Source organism: Poecilia formosa, unplaced genomic scaffold (genome assembly GCF_000485575.1).
Source record: "Poecilia formosa unplaced genomic scaffold, Poecilia_formosa-5.1.2 Scaffold342, whole genome shotgun sequence".
In the NCBI taxonomy this organism is placed as follows: domain Eukaryota; kingdom Metazoa; phylum Chordata; class Actinopteri; order Cyprinodontiformes; family Poeciliidae; genus Poecilia; species Poecilia formosa.
Window position 1 is genome coordinate 363,869 of NW_006800281.1, and position 22,404 is coordinate 386,272.

Here is a 22,404-nt window from a genome sequence, read left to right on the forward strand (position 1 = left end):
TTTGCACAAATATATATTGTATATTTATATATTGTAACTGTATATATACATAAAATAATGTGTGTGTGTATATATATATATATATATATATATAAAAAATCCGGATTTACATATATAATAGTTATCATCAAACAGATATCTTTGGTGATGATGATCCAATGAACATTGTTACGACAACAAACATAAAAGTCTGATGTATTAATTGCGATACAAACTCATTTAAAAAGCAAGGTGAGTTAATTTAAAAGAAAAATCTGAATTTTCTGATTATTTATGTTATCAGGCCTTAGAAGGATTAATGATCTGCATTTTCTATCTAAGATCTGATGGACTGAAGAACCTCAGAGAAAAGGAACCATGGAGGAGGAGAGTGAAGAACAGGTCGGTCTGGTCCTCCTGCACAGGGCTGATACCTGGGCGGCGGCTCACCTGTTACCCTGCCTGGGAGGAGCCAGTGGCGTTGAGCCCCAAATATGGACTGGTGTGTCACACTGCCGCTGTGTCTGTTTGAGGAGGACCAGAGGAAGAGGAGAGACGCAGAGTGAGGAAGACAGCAGTGAAGAAGGAGTACGACTGAGAGGGAGACACTTCCTCTCCACCTCCAAGATGTCCAAGATGTTTAAGTCAAAGGACACGAAGAGCTCCAGCAAGATGAGCAGGTGAGTTTTTCCTCTGGATAATAACTGATGAACACAGAAATGTGTGCATATTTCATCTTCTGTCCTTATGGACACTTAAGGAATGTCTTCTGCAGCTTCTTGTGGGATGGGGCTCAGAAAGGCTAAACAAAACAATCGTTTACTTGAAGCTTTCTGTATCTAATCTGACATTTAAATATGTCAGCAGTTGTGTTTCAAACACTGAACATATTAATTAGAGAAAGAAAAACTGAGCAGTAAAGTGTAAATGTCCCTGCACCTTACTGAGAGTGGCTGGCACTGATTGTCTTTTCGTGTGAACAGTGCGAGGCGTGTTTCCTGATGGAAACAAAATGTTCATATTTTATTATTTTTATTCTGCTTTCCAACCTCACAAAGGTTTCAACCTGCTGTGATGTGAACAGGGCTGGGCTGCTTTCCTTTCTCCTTAGTGGGTGTTGGTTCTCCAGCCGTTGGCTGTGGTTTCTATAATTAATCACTTCTTTATCATTTAATGATCGCTCTTCAGCCACTAAACTTCTATCCTTATCATTAAAAATAACATTTTATCCTTTAATAACACAGTTAATATTTCTGTGCCTATACAAGCAGGTGAATCTGTGGATTTCACACTGATGTTTAACCATATATTGGTATTTTGCATATTCTAGTTCTGTCTGTGTTATTCATCAGGATCATAACGATGGATTAAACTTTAATCAGTCAGTAGTGATGTTTTCACACAAACTGAAGCAAAATTGTTCTGGTTCAAGGACATCCAAAATACAAAAACACAAAATCTTACAGAGTATTTTTGTTTAGTTTGTAATGCAAATATCTTATTGCACTTAAGACGAGACAAAACTAACTTACAGGTAACTTTTCTGCTTGATTTAGAAGCTTGTTTTAAGTAAATAATTCCTCAATATTGATGAAAAAGTGCCAGTTCCACTAATTCATGTTACAAGTTCAGCTAACTAGTTCTGGTACTTTTTCATCATTATTTAATAATTCATGGCTTAAAACAGGCTAGCATATGTTGCTTAAAAGTCAAATGTATTTTATTTTTCTCTTATTTTAAGTGCAATTACTTCAAACTCAACAAAAATACTTGGTAAAATTTTGTGTTTTTGCAGTGTAGCATATCTCTGCACATCAGCTCTCAGATGTGATGGAAACACACCAGTGTGTGTGTGTGTGTGTGTGTGTGTGTGCGTGTGTGTGTGTGTGTGCGTATGTGTGTGTTTTATCTCTCTGTTGCATCACAGTCCCCATTGACGACATGATTTAGCTAAATCAAATATTTCTACAATCTACAAGCGTCACTTTGACATTAAATAAATTAAAACACCAACTTTTTTGTAGCGATTCATTGAAGGATCTTTGCTAGTGAGTGAGGAGGGGAAAGTGAGCCAAACCCAACCAGGGAGTGTTTGCTCTGCCAGATTTTCTAACCTCACAACTACTACGGCTAAAGAAATGCAGGCCAGCCCTTCTCAGTTATGCGGCTCGTCTTGTTCTCCTACTTTCAGGCACTTTAACTTCCCACCCACATCCATTCATGAATGCTACAACTAAATCTTATGTTTTTTTTAAATCATCTTTAATTAATCATGGATTTAAATCAAACAACTGAGAACAGCTTGTCTCCTTACACGGACGTCACACCGTTGCTTATCTTCCACAAATCTTACCAGGTATTTTTGTCTAGTTTCTAGTGCAAATATCTTAGTAAACTTGAAATAAAACTAAATAAATTTTCTAGTAGCTCGTTTTAAGTACATAATTCCTTTTAAAAAGTACTAGTTCCACTGTAGATTATTTAATTTATAACAAGGCATTTCCCCATGCTAAACCTGAATTAATCTGTAGTACTTTTTCATAAATATTAAGGAATACTTAAAACAAGCTTGTTTATCTTGCCGTAAAATTACTTGTACGTTAGTTTTGTTGTATTTTATGTGTACTAGGATATTTGTCCTTAAAACTAGACCAAAAATACTTGGTAAGATTTTATGTTTTTGCATTGTGTAGGAAGATATGATGCCATTGGAAAACACAACAACAACCCAATAAAAATATCACTGAATCTTAAGTTACGCTAACTGGATGCTCACCTCTGCATGCTGGCTGCTTGAAAATAAAAGTAAAATAGATGTCATGGTTTATTTTCTGATTAATTTGTCTAAAAGAAGAAAAGAGATAGAGTATTATCACATGTAACTTCCTAATTACACACATCTGATCCCAATATACATATTCACCAGGTTTGTGCACAAAAACAAGAAATTAGAGACATTTAAAATATAAATATATATAACAAAAAGCTGATAGGAAATGAAAATTGTTTTCAAATATGCAGAGTTTTTTTTTATGAAAGGGGAAGACAAAGTTGAATTAGTGAACAGGAGAGCAGGAATAGGGACGTGTCAAAAGTGACACACAATGATAATTTACACACATGTAGACACACAAAACACATTTTTCTCTACACTAACAAACATGGCAACATGGGAAATTATGTGTAAGCAGCTTAACAGAGACCTCACTGTAATCCGTTGTGTTTTAAATTGTTTGCACTGAAATCATAGGGGATCCTGAAAAAGACCAAGTTTTCACCCTTATTTGAGGAAAACACACGCTGTGTGAACACAGGAAGAACCCTTAGGTGGACTGTGTTTCTGCAGCGATGTCTGACGGTGTGAACTGTCACTGTGCCCCTCATCCACCATGCGGCCAAACAGCTGCCCCTCCTTAAAGATATACTTTCATAAAATTACACAAAATAGTTCTATTTTTTCACCTAATAGATAATCCTAATTGGCTTCATGTGTCTAATTATTTTAGACACATGAAGCTATTTATTGAACAAATTCAATAAATGATGTGAATTTGTTCCACATCATTTATTATGAACTTGAACATGAAGATGCACAAAAGAAGAAAATTAAAAATTAAACTTAAGCAAAAGCACAAAGGAGTGAGAGCATTTCAGTCAAAAGATAAGATAGAAATGAAAATTTGATTTACATCATCTGTCAGACGCCTCCCATAAGAACAACAGAGTAAAATCTGACTTTTGCGCTTTGTTACTAAAGAATAAAATATAATAGCGATATTCTGTGTCATCCCACAATGGGGACATTTAGAAAAATGCAGATTCAAACTAAGGTAAAATTAAGAATTAAGAGCAGATTTGTAACATAAAAAAAACTGTTCGTTATCCAGCATTTCTTCCAAACTGTGAAAACCACAAACACATTCTTCTTACTTTGTTGTACTGAAATCTTAAGAAAATCGGCTCGGTGGGAAGAGACGCAGCACTGACGTTGTTCTCATACCGGATTTTCCTGCTGAGTGAGCGGAACCGGTACCGGCCCGCAGAGGGAGCGCCTCGCTCCTGAACCGGAAGAAACGACAGGAATTAACCTCGAAACGGAAGAAACCCGTTTTTCTTCTTCCTGAAACCGGTTGCTGTGGTTTCTGTTGCCATGGTTACATTAGGGCGCCGTGTTCTGTTGATATTTTGTCCACTGTTGACCACAGTGACAAATAAATATTTAAACTCCTCCTTCTTCAAGCTTTATGGAATGTTGTCATTTTTTCATTGTTTGAATCTGAGTTTTTCAAATTTGAACATTTCGAATGATTCATCAATTATTTTATACAAATTATTTCTAAAAGAGGAATTGCCATAATACATTTTACTGGGTGTTAAATAGTCCCAGAAGTTAGAAATCATTATAATATTGTTGTTTCACGGCAATTTTCAGGTAATAATGCACAAATACATTCTCAAAAGTCAATAAGCTTAAAATTCAAACGAACATTTAACAACGCAACTGAAAGACATCCTAAATACACAAAATAAATAAATAAAACAACAAATAAAATGAGTTATGAAGTCTCTGTAAACAAAATTGTGCTTTAAAAAAAAGGACTAAAACACCAGACTGAACACTTTTGTCATCCAGTTTGAGAAAAACAATACCTTATACACATGGAAATTATTGAGCTTGTTTTAATTTATTATGCGATCAATTAATTGATTTATTGCTTGTTGCAACAGATTGTGTTTCAGTGAGTTTGCTGTAAAAAGGCTTGTCTGAAGTTTTAATGATTGCTAAGTTCACATTTTAAATTGCCTTAACTAACATAAATTAGCCATTAGCGTAGATAGCTTCACTAACAGCAGTTCCTGTAAATTATATGTTAACTATGAGGGTGTAGTTTTTCTCCCTCAGTTATAGCATCCACACCAAACAGTGTTGTAAAATGACCTGCTAGCCTTTTTAGCCGGCTACTACAAATCAAGTTAAAAATCAGCAGATTCTGCTCACCATTTGATTTTTCCTCTGCTTTTCTGGAAACATTGTTTAAGTTTTTATGTACTATCTTTTCAGTAAATCATTAGAAAGTTGGTATTCAAATTACTTTTAATGCTAGTTGGTCATTACCAATATGGTAGTTTTGTAATTTTATGTACATTTTTCTTGATCTGTCTTTTCTTTTTATAAACTACTTTAGTTCAGACTGTAAGTGATCAATTATCCAAAATATTTACAGTCTGAGCAAAGACATTTATGAAACTTTTAAATATTCTGTCTGAGTTTGGGTGACTGATCAAGATTTAACTACATGGTCTGTAGGATATTTTGTGATTTCTTAAAAGTCCAATTTATTTCCCTGAAGTTTTTTTATAACAAATGCTTTCAGATAAAAACCATCTTTTATCAAAGAAATTCACAATTATTTTCTCTATAAAATGATGCTGTTCATTTGAATGCACTGTGTTACATTGCAAAGACAGGAACAAACCAGATGAAAATATGTAGCATATTTATAACATTCTGTTTAATCAGTGACTGTTGATGTAATTTGAGTGTTTGTAGTTTAACTGGACTCTTTTTGTCTGCAGGTCTCAGTCCATCAATGCAAATAAGCTGGTTGCAAGTATGCAGATTGACTCTGACAAAGTGGTGGAACATGTCCTCCAGGCTGAAAAACTGCTGAAAGTGGTGAGAAGGGAAACCTGCTTCAACATAAAGCTGTGCAATTATAACTTTTCATCTTTTACAAGCTGTTTCTGTTTTTTTTTATTGTTGTTATTTTTATTCACCAGGATATTGAAAATGACAAGAAAGAGAAAGAATTTGAGCACCAGGCTGAGATCAATTATATATTGGGCATTGCAGAGGGACGGCTAGAGAATCTCTTCCTGGACATTGGCAAACTCAGGGACATGAACTACCCTCCCATTGCAGATGTTGAGAAAGAGTGAGTGCATGAGAAATAAACAAAGAAAATTTGTTGAAAATTTGTTTGATAAGAAGACAGAAATCAGTTTACTGCAAAAATACAAAACGTTACTAAGTATTATTGGTCTAATTTCCAGTGCAAATATTTTAGTGCGCTTTAAATAAGAAAATTAAACTGCAGTAATTTTTCAGCAAAATATATGCAGCTTATTTTAAGTATAATTCCTATATTTCTATATAATTCTTAAATATTGACTAACAGGTGCTAGTTCCACTTAAAATAAAACATTTTCCTTGTTAAAAGTAAAATAATTTGGAAGTGGAATTATTGTCTTAAAACAACCTTTTAGTTACTAGAAAAGTAAAAGTTACTAGTGGTCAGAACTCATTTCTGACCACTAGTAAGTTTCTAGTAACTAGCAAGAAATTTTTAAGAAAATTTCTTTCTGAAAGTCACTAGTAAGTTGGTTTTATTTTACTAAGATATTTGCTCTTGAAATCAGACCAAAAGTACTTAAGACATTTTGTTTTTGCAGTCTATTTTGCTTGTTTGTTTTAACATTTCTTTTTGTCCTTGTTTTTCCTTCCAGCATTCACGAACTACACAAGCGATGGTCAGCAGTCACAGCTAAATATGTAGAGCTCTATGAGCAAATTGAAGACGTGTCTCGGATGCCCATAATTAACTGGGAGCCTGTTTTCGCCCAGAAGGAAGTAAGTTCTGACCACTTCCTCCAACATCAAATGAAACATCCATTTCTGTTTAATGGTGTTGCTTAAAATAAGCATTTATTAATTAACTGAGCTCTTGTGCTGCTTATGCTGTCAGAGAGCGCTGAGCTCAGAGGAGTATGGCCCAACGCTGGCGGACCTGGAGAAGCAGATCGCTGCTCAGAACATCTTGCATAAAGAGCTGGAGGCTTACAACTCACAGCTCTGCGTCAGCTCTGCTGGCAGCAAGGTGCGCACCAAAACACACCGTCAGGAAGCATTTCCATTTTCCTCCGTCTTACTGAAACTTTGAGACGGATAGTTTACCCAGCATGTTGCTGCCTTGTCTTTCAGGAGAAACTCGCGCCACTGAAAAGGCAATATAACACTATGCTGGTGAGTTGATTGTTTTAAAACCAAACACATTCAGGTTAAAAATAAGCAAAAGTGTTGCTTTCTGTTTAAACTGCAAAAACACAAATTTATGTCAATTAGTTTTAGTGTAGTTTTTAGTGCAAATACCTTAGCATACCTGAAATAAATGGCTTGTTTTCAGACAGTAGTTCCTTAATATTGATGAAAAAGTAGAGGTTCCACTTATACCATAGAAAACTTTAAAAGCGACAGGACATGTTTGATTAGTTTAAGAGTCTGCACACTTTTGCAGTCAGATTATAGAAGCTTTCTAATTTTACTTTTATTTATTGAAGTTATTTTTCTGACTGAATTGGGCTGGATATTTCTGAAATTAAACGAGCATAACGTTTTGAGCTTATTTTAGCCATCACATTAAAACTTAGAGCAGTGTATACGGCTTAAGAGATTCACTGTATAGCTGTATTGTTTAGATTAGGATTAATGTTTATTTAAGTCAAAGGAGAGTATTTAAATGAAGCCGTTTTCCTCCAGGAAAAATCCAAGTTACGCAGCCAGTATCTGACCAGCCTCTACCAGCACATGAGGGACTGCAACAAGGAGATGACCTTCCTGGGAGAAGAGCAGGAAAAGATCAAGAAGCAGGACTGGAGCGATCAAATGGTGGATCCTACTAGCGTTCGCCTGCAGTATGAGGTCAGGACTGAGTTAAAGGGAACAAAATGGGTTTTTGAACATGTATTGACCCTTTGCACGTGACGTCACGCTCTCCAGAACTCCGCCCACTCCGCCATGACAGACGTCGAAACAACTAATACGCTCCTTTAAAGCTGGTCTAAAAACAGACGTCTGTAACTTAATATTGCTTTTATTTAGTTGATTTCATTTTTAAAAAAAATGGTGCTGCGTGACCGACTGTACAAACAGAAAAGGATGCAAACCAAACTTATTTTATTTTATAACTATTAATGAGGAAAGATACAGCGGCGATGGATAGCAGCCGTTAATCACAACGACTGGCAGCTGTTACTAATGATGACAGCCAGCCCTCGGTGTAATCACGGATTTGCAGTGAACATTTTATACAAGATAAGAAGATTAATGTTCATATACTTTATAAGTAAGTATAGAAATATATCAATTATCGCATTATGGAGAAGGTGCGCGTCTAACCGTTAGTAACCATGGAAACAGTGCCCCACCGTCATATAGCCTAGCATGTACGGAAAAACTGGTTAGCATCTTGTCTTTTGTGCGTTTTTAATGCTGCTCTGGTGTAAAGGGAAACACCGTTTATAACATGTTTATGACACACATAAATCATGTGGTGTGGTTTCAGGCAAGGTTGGTAATTTGATCTTTACGTCAGGAGGGGGGAAAGTATGGGTCTGTTTCCAACTTTTATAAATACCGCCGTCTATGAGCCCCAACCAGGTGTGTTACGTTCACAGTCTAATTAGCTCGACTCGAACAAGTGGAAGCCATGAATAAACGCGGAAAAAACAACTTTGGAAAACAGTTTTACTCGCTCTGTTCAATGCTCCCGTCCCTCACTTCCGACGTCCCTCGCTTCTCAAATTATTTAGTGACGTAGTTGCAAAGGGTCAATAGTCTGTCTGCTGCTGAACTGCACAGAAACTTGTAGTAATTTTAGACTTTTTGCTTGTTGTGTAAGTTCCTGGCTACAGAAGAGGATTAGGGCATTAGGACCACTGGGGAAAAAGAAATATTCTGACTTTAATCTCAGAATTCTGACTTTAATCTAGGAACTCTGAGATTAAAGTCAGAATTATTATTTTTGAGATTAAAGTCAGAATTCTGAGATTAAAGTCATAATTATTATTTTTGAGATTAAAGTCAGAATTCTGAGATTAAAGTCAGAATTATTATTTTTGAGTTTAAGGTCAGAATTCTTACTTTTTTTCCTCAGAATTCTGAGATGAAAGTCAGAACTGTTTAATTATTTTTTTTCCAGTGGCCCTAATCCTCTTCGTACCTGGCTGCCTAATTTGGTACCATATAAATCAAACAACCATCCTAATTTCAAGGCATTGCATGTTGAGAACAACTGTAATATTCTTTCAATCAGAACTTCAAGAACAAAGAGCTTTTGGATCACGAGGGCAAAGTGAACAGACTCGAGGATGCGGGTGAAACGTACATTTCCCTGAAACACCCAGCCAGCCACCTAATAGAGGTATTGAAACCAAAGATTTTATCTAAATTAAACCTTTTAAGTTGACTGAAAATTAAATCCAAATACATTCTCTACTTTAAGGCCCATAGCAAAGCTGTGAAAATCGAGTGGCAGAAGTTCCTGAATCTCTGCATATGTCAAGAAGAACATCTGCAAAATATACAGGAATTCAATAAGGTAGGTAGAGTTTGCAAAAGCACAATATTGGAGGGCATGCTACACTGCAAAACATTTGAAGGTGGTTTAACTTGAAAACAAAAGTCCACCTGCTGCCTGGAAAATGCAATTTAAGTCGACAAGAAAATTTTATTGGTTTTAACTCAGAAATTAAAGTTCATGAAGTTGATTTAACAACAAGACACAAGTTGTCTAAACATTGTTTTTTAACTTCATTAATCTTGAATTGTGAGTTTTAACTTAATACTGCAATTTAAACCAAATAATTATTTCACAATATGCAAGAAAATAAACTATCCTCACCTGGTTAAAGAGCCACATTTCTCTATTATTTTACTCACAATATCAAGTTAAAATATCTACTTATTTTACTTTAGAACAATTTAAATTAATTCCAAATTGCATGAACAAAATTTCTGATCTGATAATGAATTTTATTAAACATAACAATGAATTCAGCTCAGAAATATTCAGTGTGAACAGGACATTATCCTTTAAAATAAACATTTACAGAAACATGCTGCTAAGCATTCTGGGAAATGGCTCCCACTCCTGTCTTTTTCTTCTTTCAGTTTTTTTAAATGCTTTGCTAAAAACTCTAGTTTATTCAACTCTTGAAAGTTTGACAAAATTAATAAAAGTTTAACACAATTTACTAAGTTTTCACCAGCTCACATTTAGGTTCAAAATCTAAAACTCAGTAATTGATTTGACTTAAAGAATAGAAGACAGTAGACACAACTAAATGTGGCTGAAATGTTTTACAGTGTACACGTGGACAGATGTTCTAATTGTCCAGCATGTTTTTATAAGTGATAACAAGTGAGTGTCCATTTTCCAGTACGAAAATGACACTCAGAAGCTGTCAGAGACGCTGAGTCAACTCAATAGCACCACGAGTCCAGAGTCTCTAAAGACGAAGAGCAACATCGAGTCGCTGCTGCAGCTTCAGGTGAGACAATGAGAGAAGAAAGAGGTTTGAGACTTATGAGACTACAGTGGTTTTGGATTTGCTTGTTCTAGTTTGTCCCGCAAACCTGCCACCAACATTGACGTCAAATATCAAATTGTCTTTGTCATTGTGAATTTACATGTGCAAATACTTTATACTGCTGTGCATTCATTTACTTCCTAACCACTGCAAAAACACAAAGCCTTACCAAGAGTTTTTGTTTAGTTTCTGGTGCAAAAATCTTAAAACAGGACAAAACTAACTTACAAGTAACTTTTCAGCCAGGTATAGAAGCTTGTTTTAAGTCAACAATTTGTTAATATTGATGGGGAAAAGCACCAGTTCCACTGATAGATTACTTTACTAATATGAGAAATATCTTTTGTTGTAAGTGAAATAATCGGCCAGTGGAACTTTGTTACATTAGTGTTTGTGGTAATAAAAGGTGGAGCTGGACTTCTTCTTGTTTTTTGAAGATAAACACACATTATTACCTAAAATTCAATAACTTAGCGTTCCATTAGTGTACGTTTTTTCATTTGTAGCAAAGGATGCACCTGCAGCTAAAAATTACATCTAACTTCAAAACCTCAACTGTTTTGAAGACTGATCTGCTGATTGTTTTTTTTAATCAACCAATTAATAACTTGACAGAAAGAAAAGAGATCTTCTTTACAGAATTAAAATTGGATGAAGCTAAAGTTATGCCACTTGAGGATGTTTGGGTAGAACATATTTACGCACCAAGAAGGGTTTTTAAAATCTTAAATGCAAAATGTATTTATTTTTTCATACATTTTTGGCTTACTTGCTTCTGAGTGTGGTGTTCTTCCAGAAATCAGCTATTTTCTTAGCTTGTATACTCCAGTTAATGATTTATCAATTACTAAATGAGTTGACAACTATTTTAATAATCCATTCATCCGATTAACTATTTCAGCCCTATCCTGGATGCCTGGGAATCCTAAATTATTACACAAACAGGGATGCACATACTTTGGCTTTTCTAGCACCAGTAGAGATTTCTTCATTAGAAATTTGAGCTAAAATGAACAATGCATTTTGTGAATGAAGGAATGTGAAGGCAATCAAAGAGAAGGCTGGCATTAGGCTTAAAAATGAACACAAGTAAATGACATACATCTGTCTCACAAGCTTTTTGCCGTATGACAGGACCACCTCAGACGTGACAGATTAGGACTGGGTTAGGACATTCTTCCTCTGGATTTTCATGCGGCTTTGTTTCTCTCCAGTTGGAGGAAAATACTGTCCACACCGCGGAGCAGCAGCTGGCCGACCTGAGGCGAAAGAGTACAACTGTTCCTCCTCTGAAGCTGCGCCGCACTCCCACCAACAAACCCATCACAGTGGTGTCCCTGTGCGACTGGGAGACTGACGAGGTGCAGCCCTGACCGCCGTCAAATACCTCAGTAGTTTCTAAATGGTGGATTAAAAACATCTTTACAATTCATGAGCTGTGTTTTACAGTGCATTTCTATTATTATCGCTGTGTAGGGCTCTATTTCAAGAGGGGAAAAATTCACCCTGAAATCCTTCTCCGACAACAACAACTGGAAAGTTATTTCTTCTGATGGAACAACTAAAACCTTCCCTGGAGTTTGCTTCAGAATCCCACCTCCCAACCCAGATGCCATTTATATTGTTGACCTGTAAGTAACGGAGAGCTGCGCTATATTTAAAGGGGATCTGCTTGGCAAAATTCACTTTTTGAATGTTTTTATGCTTCCTTTTGGGTTTCAACTGCTTGTAAAACCCAACCAGCCATTTTGTGGCGATAGGTTGATGGTTCTTGGCGTCTGGAAAACGAGCTGTTTCAAAAACCTTCTGAATGTTGAGTCACAATCGATGGGCACTGCGCTGCTACCTAGCAACCCAAGCATAGCTCCACCATGTTTGGCCAGCTGGTTTTATCGCTGTATGCACTGTACAATGGCTTCTGGAAAAGACAAGTGTTTTGTTGTTGACTGGCCATTCAAAAACCACTTGATGCATTCTTGTTGGTTGTGCAGAAGGCTCCACTTCTCCTTTTCAAAGATGCACAGTTGTACATCTATTTGAAGCCATTTTCACACGTAAGTGTAAGCGTTGAATTAGGGGTGCGGACAGCAGCAGCAGCTTATTAGGATTTAAAGTGACAGCCAGAACTGAGCAGACTAAAATCTCATCATCTAAGAATGATTATGTCCAAAAAATGTAATGAACATGCTTTGTGTAGTACATAGATCTATCCCATCTTGTTCAGTAATAGGTCACAAGAGAGTGAAAGGGTAAATATGACTCATCGTCTCCACTTTGCTCTTGTCTCATCAGTTTGGGCAAGGAGCTTGAAGAAACCAAGAGAAGGAGAGCAGCTCTGGCAGCGTCCCTGAAGAATAATAAACCAGAAATCTCTCAAGCTCTACAGTCAGGTGTTTGTCTTTCACTTCTTACCATCATGATTCAGATGTTTAATCTGTGAACAACGCCTCAGTTTCCACTGAAATCAGATCGATCAGAGGATAATTTTACCGTTTCTTCACTCAGTTCCAGTTTCTTCAGCTCCTCAAGACCCCAAACTGGCAGCTGTGGCTCAGCAGCTGAACCAGCTGGACTCCGACCTGGCCGACACGGAGCAGGGCCTGCTGAGCCGCCTGCGAACCCCGGTGAGCTGCACCGACCCGACCGGAGATCTGGCCAAGAAGCTGAGAGAGCAGGAGGTGAGTCGACACAAACACCGATGGTTTCAGAGGGAATGAAGTCCTGGACACTGGTTTCATTAGAGCTTTCACTCAATGGTTTCTCTTTTCCTTTTTGGAGGTTTAAAATAAAAGCAAGGGAGAAAAAAAATCATAATTCACACTATTATAATTGTATGTTTTTATTGATTCTAACACTTAAAATAGAGTCAAATAGAAAATGATATAGATTCATGTCATGTTTAAAGGATTTTGTTAAAGAAATATTCACTGGAGGTACACAGGGCATGATAAAATAAGATAAGATGTACTTTATTCATCCCAGAATTGGGAAATTATTGGAGTAGAACCACTTGGGAACATAGCAACATAACAAATTAATTTAAGTGCATTTAGTAACTAAACTGGAGAATATGCAAATAAACCTGAAGAGCTAATCACAGGCGAGTAGTTGCAGCAGGAGGAAGAAGGCAGGCAGAGGAAAAGAGGAGATTAAAACAGCTGCAATGGGAAGGATACAGAGGAAGGGAGAAATAAAATAAAAAAAAACGGTGAGGGAAAGAGAGAAAACTCTGAAACTAACTTAAAAAGTAAACATAAAAAAAAAGAAATTAACTAATATTAATAATCCAAGAAATAAACACAAAGAGGAATCAACTAAGACCAGATTTGGGTAAATATAAAAAAATATATATATGAAAACCAAAAACACAGATGAAGCTACAGCTCCAAACACCTGCAGATCATGACGGCGTTCATTTACACCCAATAAACTACATCTGTTTTCTTTGTAAAGTGTTTGTAGAATTTACAGTTCTATAGATGAGATGATCTGATATGTGATCTGTCATTAATTTATGTTAAAAACTAACTGCTCTCTACAGCAAGCTGCCAAGACGCTGAACGCTCTGGAGCAGCAGAAACAGACAGCCCAGGCCAACCTGCAGCCTTTGCTGTCCAAAGATCCCAACGGCACGTCTTCTGGACTCCCGCAGAAACTCAGCGCCGCCAATGACAAGTACGACAACCTGGCCAGCCTGGCGGATCTCTACAATAAGAAGTAAGTCTTTTATTAAGACAAGGAAACATTTGCACAAAAAGTACATTCAATAAATCCAATTTAGCTTATTGGAGCAGCAGCAGTTCAAAAACAAACACCTCATAAGACAAGCAGATGTGATTCATATCTACAGAAATAGAATTTTAAAAAAGTTAGAGAAGATCTAAATTGATGGAAAACATCACACCGCCATGCTGGGTTCAGGTTTCATCCTGTTGCTTAGAGTTTAGAAACTCATTTCTGTAATTATTTTCATAAAAACTGTTGGAACAAGAAATTAGATAGTAACATTTTATTTTTCAGTGATTTACACTACTTAATTCTTAGTAAACTAAACCCTTATTAATCTACACACAGATATAAATAACCAAATTACATCTTAATTTGTTTTTAAGTTAATATTAGCTATGATAAGGTAGCTATTAGTGAACGTATGACCAATAACGTTACGATTGAGAAATGATATTTGATATAAAGTTCAAAATTCAAATAATTTGTAAAATAAGTAAGTTGGAATATGTAGAATATGGGAATGATGCCCCACAAGAGGTGAGAGTGGTTGTGATGCTAACAGCAGCAACAAACGTTGAATTTCTCCAAAGTCTCTCTTATTGTTACCAAAGGAACATGCTGGCTTCACAGAGCTATCTGCTAGTAGTTTGAAGAGACTCAAACTGCTATAAGTGCTAATTAATAGGTTACATCTGCAGCTTAGACACAATTTATCAGTTGTTTTGGATATTTGAACGTATAACTCTGGTATTTAAAACTATGATGATCCTTCACAAAAGTTTTACTTTATTATAACTGTATTGAAACAATCTCATCTCTGATTATCACAAGAATTAAAAAACTTAAATTTGTGCGAGGTGGTGCTAAATTTGACAGCTTTTATGTAACAAAATCCATTTGATTCCCATGTTTATGTTCTGATTTGTTGCCTTAGACTTCATCTATCTTTCCTCTATTTTATCAGAGCAAATGCGTCTCTCAACCTGGAGAATCAAATACAGAAGGTCGACGGCCTTGTGTCTGGATTCGAGAGAAACCTGAGTGCAGATGGTCCAATTCCTGACATACCAAATGCAATTCAAACCAGAGCTGAGGACATTCAGGTGAGTAAAATCACGCAAACATGTGTTGACAGGTACAAATCTTTATCTTGAGAAATATTTTAACTGGAGTGCCATCTTTGTTGTGCTCAGCGCCAGCGGCGGTCTGTGGCAGCTGCCCAGGATGACATGATTAAGCTGAATCGGGATTTGGAGGCGACTGAGAGGTTGTGCAGCTCCCTGCAGAAAAACCACCAGGAGTACTGCCCTGACATCCTGCGCCAGAGGAACGACGTCAAACAGCTGCAGAGTCGCTACACAAATGTCACCAACCAGCTGAAGGAAAGGTACGGAAATGACTTTAATATAAACATACAGCCTGAGATAACAAAAAGACTCCACACAAGTTAACACAACTTGTGGGTGTTTTCTTAGGGAAAATGTGCTACAAGAAGCTTCAGTTAAGCACAAGGACTTCCAGAACACATGCCAATCCCTCAACTCCTTCCTGGACAACCTGCCGACAAATCAGACAAACTCCAGCGATGATCTGTCCCAGCTCACTGCCAAGCAGAGCTCCCAAAAGGTGAGGCCAGATGTGAACCATGCAAAAGTATGGTGGTAATAGTAGCAAGAGCAGAGTGAGCTACCTGGTCATGCTTTCTTTTTGTTTATCTGAAAGTAAATACAACGCTTATTATCTTTCCAAAAATAAATAATAATTAAAAAAATCAGTTTCAAGTGATAATTTAATTTGTTAAGGGTAAAACAATGTCCAAAACTATTGCCTCCTAAATCTAACAGTCTAATTTTGGCCAACTCTGTTTAGTTGTCTTAATACACACATCAGAGAAATAAGGCGATTAAACATCCACATCTCCAATTATTCTCCTGTGTCTGAGCCAAAAGAGCTGGATTTGTCTTTAAGGTTTTGATCATTGTTTTCTTCTTCATTGTTGTTCTGACCTCCTGTTTGAGTCACTGATGTATTTTTAGGGTAATTCCTGGGAGCGACCATCTTACCCCTCCCAGAACTGGTAAGATGGCCGCTCCTGGGAACCTTCACGAGTGTCCAGGTTTTCTTTGTTTGTAAACAAAGGCTCTGATGGTGATTCACTTTTGTTCCAAATTCCTAGAAATGTCATTGTAACTCTTTCCAGACTGATCAATGTTAGTGACTCAGTTTTTTCATTTTGATTGTCTCTAGACTGGGACATGATTGGTTCCTTTCTGAGATCTTTTAGGCAACTTTTCAGACAGGCCAGTAGGACAATGTGATGTGACTCGGTGCTGTATAAAAAGAATTGAACTGAATTTGTGATTTATGTTGTAGCGAGTGGTGGATGACCTGAAGCGGAAGGAAGAGGACATGGAAAGAGTGGCTGACCTCTCTCTAGACCTGCAGACTCTACTCAATGTAAGTACAAAACAGAAAATACAGTGCTTACGTTATTAATAATTTGATATGCTAAGAAATTAATAAATTAAAATGTTAACCTTTTTTGTCTTTGTAGGAGTATGAGGCTGATGTTGACAAATACAACGGTACACTTGAACAAGCTGGCGCAACCGTTCCAAAGAAGACCCAAATGCTCACACTCTGTGACGCTGCCAACAAAGAGGTACATATGGTTTTACCACAAAGTTTAGTTTTTTTTTTATTAAAATAAGTTTTTTTATTGAAAAACTTTTTGTTACAGGAAAGAAATCTGACAAAACGTTATGCCGAAGCAACATCGGAAAACATCCAGCGGCAAAAACAGATGGACTTGGCAAAGAATTTAATTTCACAGGTAAGAAAGTCATAAAAATATATTTATGCCCTTGAGACTGTAACTGCTTGTTATAGCTAAGCTGAAAATAAAATCATAAAGTGTTTAAATATTTAAAAAATTGCCTTTTCTATCGCAGAGTGAAGAAAAAGTTCAAATGGTGGCACAGCAACAGGTGCAGCTTGAAAACCAGCAAAAAAATGCCTTTGAATTAGACAGTCTGTTTAAAGAACTAGACGAAGAGAAGGAGAGAACGACCGTTGCTCAGGCACAGCTAAAAACCTTCAAAACCAGAATGATGTCACTTAAGAGCCGCAGAGGAGTGGAACGTGTTGAGGAGAAAGAAGTACTGCAATACTACCGGGATCCTAAACTGGAAGCTGATCTGGCTGAATTGAGTAACATTCTCAATCAAGAGGCCCTGAAGCGGACCACCGTCCAGGCAGAGGTTGAAATCTTAAACAAGAAAATCACCGTCCTGGAGGAAACCATTAACAACAAAACCCCTAAACTGCTAACTAGAGAGGTGACTGAGTTTGAAAAAGATTCACAGCTGGACGTAGAGGCTGCAAAGATAAGAGATGAGATGGCAAGGATGAGAGAGGAGATCAGAGTAAAAGATGGAGAGCAGATCCAAATGAAGACAGAAGTTTCTATCCTCCAGCAGAAGAGACCAACTATCAAGGAGAGAGTGGTTAAGAAGGAAGTAGTTAAAGTAGAACAAAATCCACAGATGTTGAAAGAATTAAAAATATTTGAGACTGACATTTCTGATGAGAACAAAAAGTGCAAGCTCCTCAATGATGAAATCTTTCAGACAAGAAGTCAAATCAATGCGCTTGAAAGAATGATCCCCAACATTCAGCCTAAAGTCATTGTTAAGGAGATTAAAAAGATTGAGGAAGACCCTGACCTCATTACAGAGTCAGCTAAGCTGCGAACAGTTGTGGAGGAGGAGAGAGTTGGAAATAGCTCTTTGTCCCAAGAAGTGATCGAGCTACACAAGCGTTACAGAGAAGTTCAAGACTGGAAGCCAAGAATTGAGATAAAAGAAATTGTAAATGAGATATACCGGATTGACCCGACTACTGAGGTAGAAATTGTGCGCCTCCGCAAAGAAATACAGGATTCGAATAAACAACGTACCGATCTGGAAAAGGAGATCAGGCAGGTCAACACTGATCTGAATACCCTTTGTTCAGAGAAACCCAAAGTAGAATTCAAAGAGGTTACCCAAGAGGTGGTGAAAGAAGAAAGAAGCCCTGAAAACGAGCGAGAGATCCAGAGGTTAAATGATCAGGTGAACCGCCTAGACAGCCAGTGCACCTCTCTTGAAGACCAGGTTAGACAGCTGCAGAAAGAAAGAGATGAATGGAAGGCAGAAAAGTCCAAGATAGAGACCCAACTGGTCAACAGAGAATTAATAAAGTATGAGCCTGATCCACTGCTGGAGAAGGAAGCAGAACGATTGCGAAAAAAAGTGCGGGATGAAGCACAGCTGAGGCGAAGCATTGAGGAGATGGTTTTTGACCTTCAAAACAAATTCCTCCTTTTGGAGAGACAGAAACCTGAAGAGAAAGTTGTGGTGCAGGAGGTTGTACGACTTCAAAAGGATCCAAGGCAATCAATGGAGCATGACAGGCTGAGCAGAAACCTGGATGAAGAAGTAACAAGACGCCGTCAGCTGGATCTGGAGTTACAGCAACTAAGAACGAAGTTGGAAGACAAGGAGCGCATCATCAGAGAGAGTGATGAGCACCAAAAAAGGATCCAAGCTGAATCTGAACTCAGAGAGATCCGACTACACATCACACAACTGGAAAATGCCCCACCTCCTGTTGAAGAGAGCATAGTGGTTGAGGAAGTGCTGAAGGTAGAAAGAGATCCAAAACTGGAAAGGATGACAAGTGGTTTACGCTCTGACATGGACAAGGAAACCCATGATATCCTACGTATCCAGAGGGAAATTCGTAGTCTCACTATAAAGCTTGAGATTCTGCAGAAAGAGAAGTCAGGTGAAAAGACGGTGTATAAGGAGGTTGTTCGCGTGCAGAAAGACCAGGCTGTTGAAGCTGAGAAACACCGTCTGAGGGAGCAGGTGTCTCAGAACAGATTTGCCAGACAAGACTTGGAGGATGAAATCAGGCGTCTCAATGACAAAATTAGCGTTTTGAGGAGCACCAGATCTAACAATTCAAGAGAAGTGACAAGTCTTAATGTGAACAAAGATGCTCTAGTAAGGGAAAATGACAACCTCACTCGAGAACTTAGAACTCTTGAAGCAAAGAAACACGACACAAGCCTTTCTTTCCAGCAACAGACTCGACTGATGACTGAAAGAACACAGATGAACAGGCAGAAGAGCATTAAGATGGAGTCAGATGTCCAGCGACTGGAAAGGCAGATCTTGGACGAGAAAGACAAGATTCATGAACGAGACAGCACAATTCGTGAGATTCTGATGTACCTGCAGAAAGAGGAACAGGCGGAAACAAGAACCAAAGAAACCAATGTCTCGACCAAAATCACCATTTTGGATCCAGAAACTGGTAAAGACATGTCTCCTTACAATGCTTACCTTGGGGGCCTCATTGATCGCCAGCAGTACATTCATCTGCAGGAGCTAGAATGTGACTGGGAAGAGATAACGTCCATGGGTCCTGATGGAGAAACATCTGTCCTGCAGGATCGCAAGAGTGGGAAGCAGTACCCAATCAAAAATGCTATCAAGGAAGGAAGGCTAACAAAATATGATCTGCAACAATACAAACAAGGCAAACTTCCCATCTCAGAATTTGCCCTTCTTGTTGCAGGTGACATAACCAAGCAACCCAAACTCACCTCAGTCACCGAAACACAGCCAATTGCTGGAATAATGGATACATATACAGGCACCTGCTTTACAATCCGCAATGCCACCTTGCGCACACTGATCGACCCTACCACTGCCCAAAGATTGCTGGAGGCTCAAGCAGCAACAGGTGGCATCACTGACATCAGCAACAAAGAAAGATATAAAGTTAGCAAGGCGGCACAAAGAGGCCTTATCGAGGACAGCCAAGTCCAACGGCTGCTTAATGCAGAGAAAGCTTTCACTGGAGTTGAAGACCCCATGACCAAAGAGCTTTTGTCTGTGGGAGAAGCTGTTCAGAAAGGCTGGATGCCAAAAGATTCAGCTATTCGTCACATGGAGGCACAACACCTGACTGGGGGGCTGGTAGATCCTTCCACTGGTCGTAGAGTCCCCCTCATAGATGCCCTTGCATCCAAAATGATTGACAATTCTATTGCAAGGAACATCCAAACTGAGGCAGCCTATATCAAAGATATTGTGGACCCTATAACAAATGAGAAGATCAACTACAAACAAGCTCTGGATCGTTGTAAGAAAGACCCAGCAACTGGCTTACCTATGCTACTCGCCTCTTCCAACTCAAAATATGCACGTTTCTAGAAATGTTTGAAGTTTTCTGATCTGAAACATATTACAGAAAAATGTTTCTGTAGAATATCAAAAGTGCATGGAGAGTTCATTGTATTTACAGGATATATTTTGACACAGGAGAAACTCCAAGTCTTTTGCCAGAACAAAATAATTGCTGCTGAGTTGCATTTGTTTACTGAAAGGTCTCATGTGGGTGTATTTGTTTATCTTTGTTTCATCTTTATGGTTTAACTGAATATCATAAACTGGATATTTTATTTGGTTGGGATATTGGGACATGGTGCAATACTACTTGCTAAAATTTAATAAATTTCTTTCACTCGCTGTTAAGGTTTGATTCTTTGAAGAATTACATATCAATAAAATTAAGTTATGATGGTTCAAGAGCACCAACTCTTTATTTTGTAAACTTCTTATTTTAATATATTTGAACTCCTTTGTGTAGTAAAATTTTACCTGCTACAGTGGAAAGAAGCACAATGCTGAATTTTGGAGATATGAGTGGTTCATCATAATGTGAATATGAATGATCAAGCATCCTTCTTGATCATTCTGACAGACCCAAAACCAATATTGTGTGTTATGAATAACTTTTTATCTTAATCCAAATTACCAAATAAGACAATAAGGAATTTATAGCCAAACACTCTGTCAGTTATTGCTTTTTGATTACCTGTCTGGTTAGGTGAGGTATTATAGAATAGATGGGAAGATCCACACACATTCATATAATAAACCACTTCTCCCTAAAACAAGAATGTTTTAACTTAATACTTAAACTTCTAGTAAAAATACTTCAACAAACTGTTCAACTACGCTAGTAATGTTCAGCTAAGCTTCAAAGTAAAGAATAGGAAGACAGAATCTAATGTCCAAAGTCGTCCTTATCGCCCCCTCTTCAGAATACAGCCAATCAGTGCCAAGGGAAATTAATGGCATTTCTGGATTGGCTGCTCCGCAAATGCTTGCCAATAGTACATCAAGTAGCATTGAGCCTCAGTATTTCATCTTCCAAAGCTGCATTTTCTCTGGAATAAATAAGGTTTTTTTCTGCATATATAACTGGCGTTATGTTCTTCAGAATAAATATGCAAATAAATTAATCTGCAAATTACGAACAATGAATTAGAGAAATCCACTGTCATAAAAGTATACATTAGGGTGATTACCAAATGCTACATCTTTTCACTCAATCAGTAAATATTTCAAATGTAACAATTTAAATTCAAATATTGGGTTATATCTACTTTCTAACATTTATGAAATGGCTCACTCAAAAAGAGAATGTACCTCTCCGATTGAGCTTGGTAGATTTGAGACTGAAATAAACAATACAATTCATGAGACTGATTGGATTTTGAATATTATAGGTACATATTTAATTGTTTAACAGTCAACCCTCTATGAGTCTTTATTGTCTCCTACATTGAGTTGATGCATTATCATCAATATGCATCAAATCCAGTCTGTTTAAGTCGTGGAGAGGTACGGTGACTGGATTAATGAGGTTATTCAGGTACTTTTGGTGTATCACACTACCATTCACAAAGGGTAGGGCAGTTTTGTATTGACTACCTTCAAAACCTCCTCTGGTGACCACAGTGTCTGTTGCATGGCACTGTCCTTGATACTACAACTAGTGTCTTCACCCATAAATCTGGCTCAGTGTGGAAGAACATTCATCCTAGAACAACACTGAGGCTCATAAGTTCATTGTCGAGCAGTTGCGCAACTGCACATTGTTCAGGTGGATGCGAGAACATAAATCCCCCCCCCAGGCGAGGGGTGAGAGGGTGAAACTCGCGCTACATTTACCTCATCATGTGCGTGAGGTGAAGGAGCCTAAGGCGCGCTGAAGTGTATGGGAAATCATAATCGGCGCGCCGCCCCCTCCAGATGGGATTTTGGCGCCCCCTCTGGTGCTGCGCCCCTATGCGTTGCATGCGCTGCATACCCACTTTTTGCGCCACTGTTGTTGAGTGAAAATGCTTTCTGACTCATGCAAGACAAAAAATTATGTACCTTTTATCATTGTCAGGCCCTTGAAGTCAGACAAACCTGATTTCAGTGA

General features: G+C 37.8%; 1 protein-coding gene across 1 annotated transcript; it reads left to right on the plus strand.

Moving 5' to 3' along the window:
• The first annotated feature begins 340 nt into the window (after positions 1-340).
• evpla (envoplakin a) lies at positions 341-20,722 on the plus strand. Its single transcript, XM_007574023.2, has 22 exons — positions 341-659; positions 5,557-5,656; positions 5,761-5,915; positions 6,487-6,610; positions 6,726-6,857; positions 6,962-7,003; positions 7,517-7,678; positions 9,072-9,179; positions 9,261-9,356; positions 10,198-10,308; positions 11,562-11,708; positions 11,824-11,978; positions 12,640-12,737; positions 12,853-13,025; positions 13,889-14,064; positions 15,041-15,179; positions 15,270-15,463; positions 15,552-15,702; positions 16,450-16,533; positions 16,631-16,738; positions 16,817-16,909; positions 17,028-20,722. Exons 1-22 carry the CDS (start codon positions 358-360, stop codon positions 20,340-20,342), a joined length of 6,165 nt encoding a protein of 2,054 aa, XP_007574085.2. The 5' UTR covers positions 341-357; the 3' UTR covers positions 20,343-20,722.
• The last annotated feature ends 1,682 nt before the right edge of the window (positions 20,723-22,404 follow it).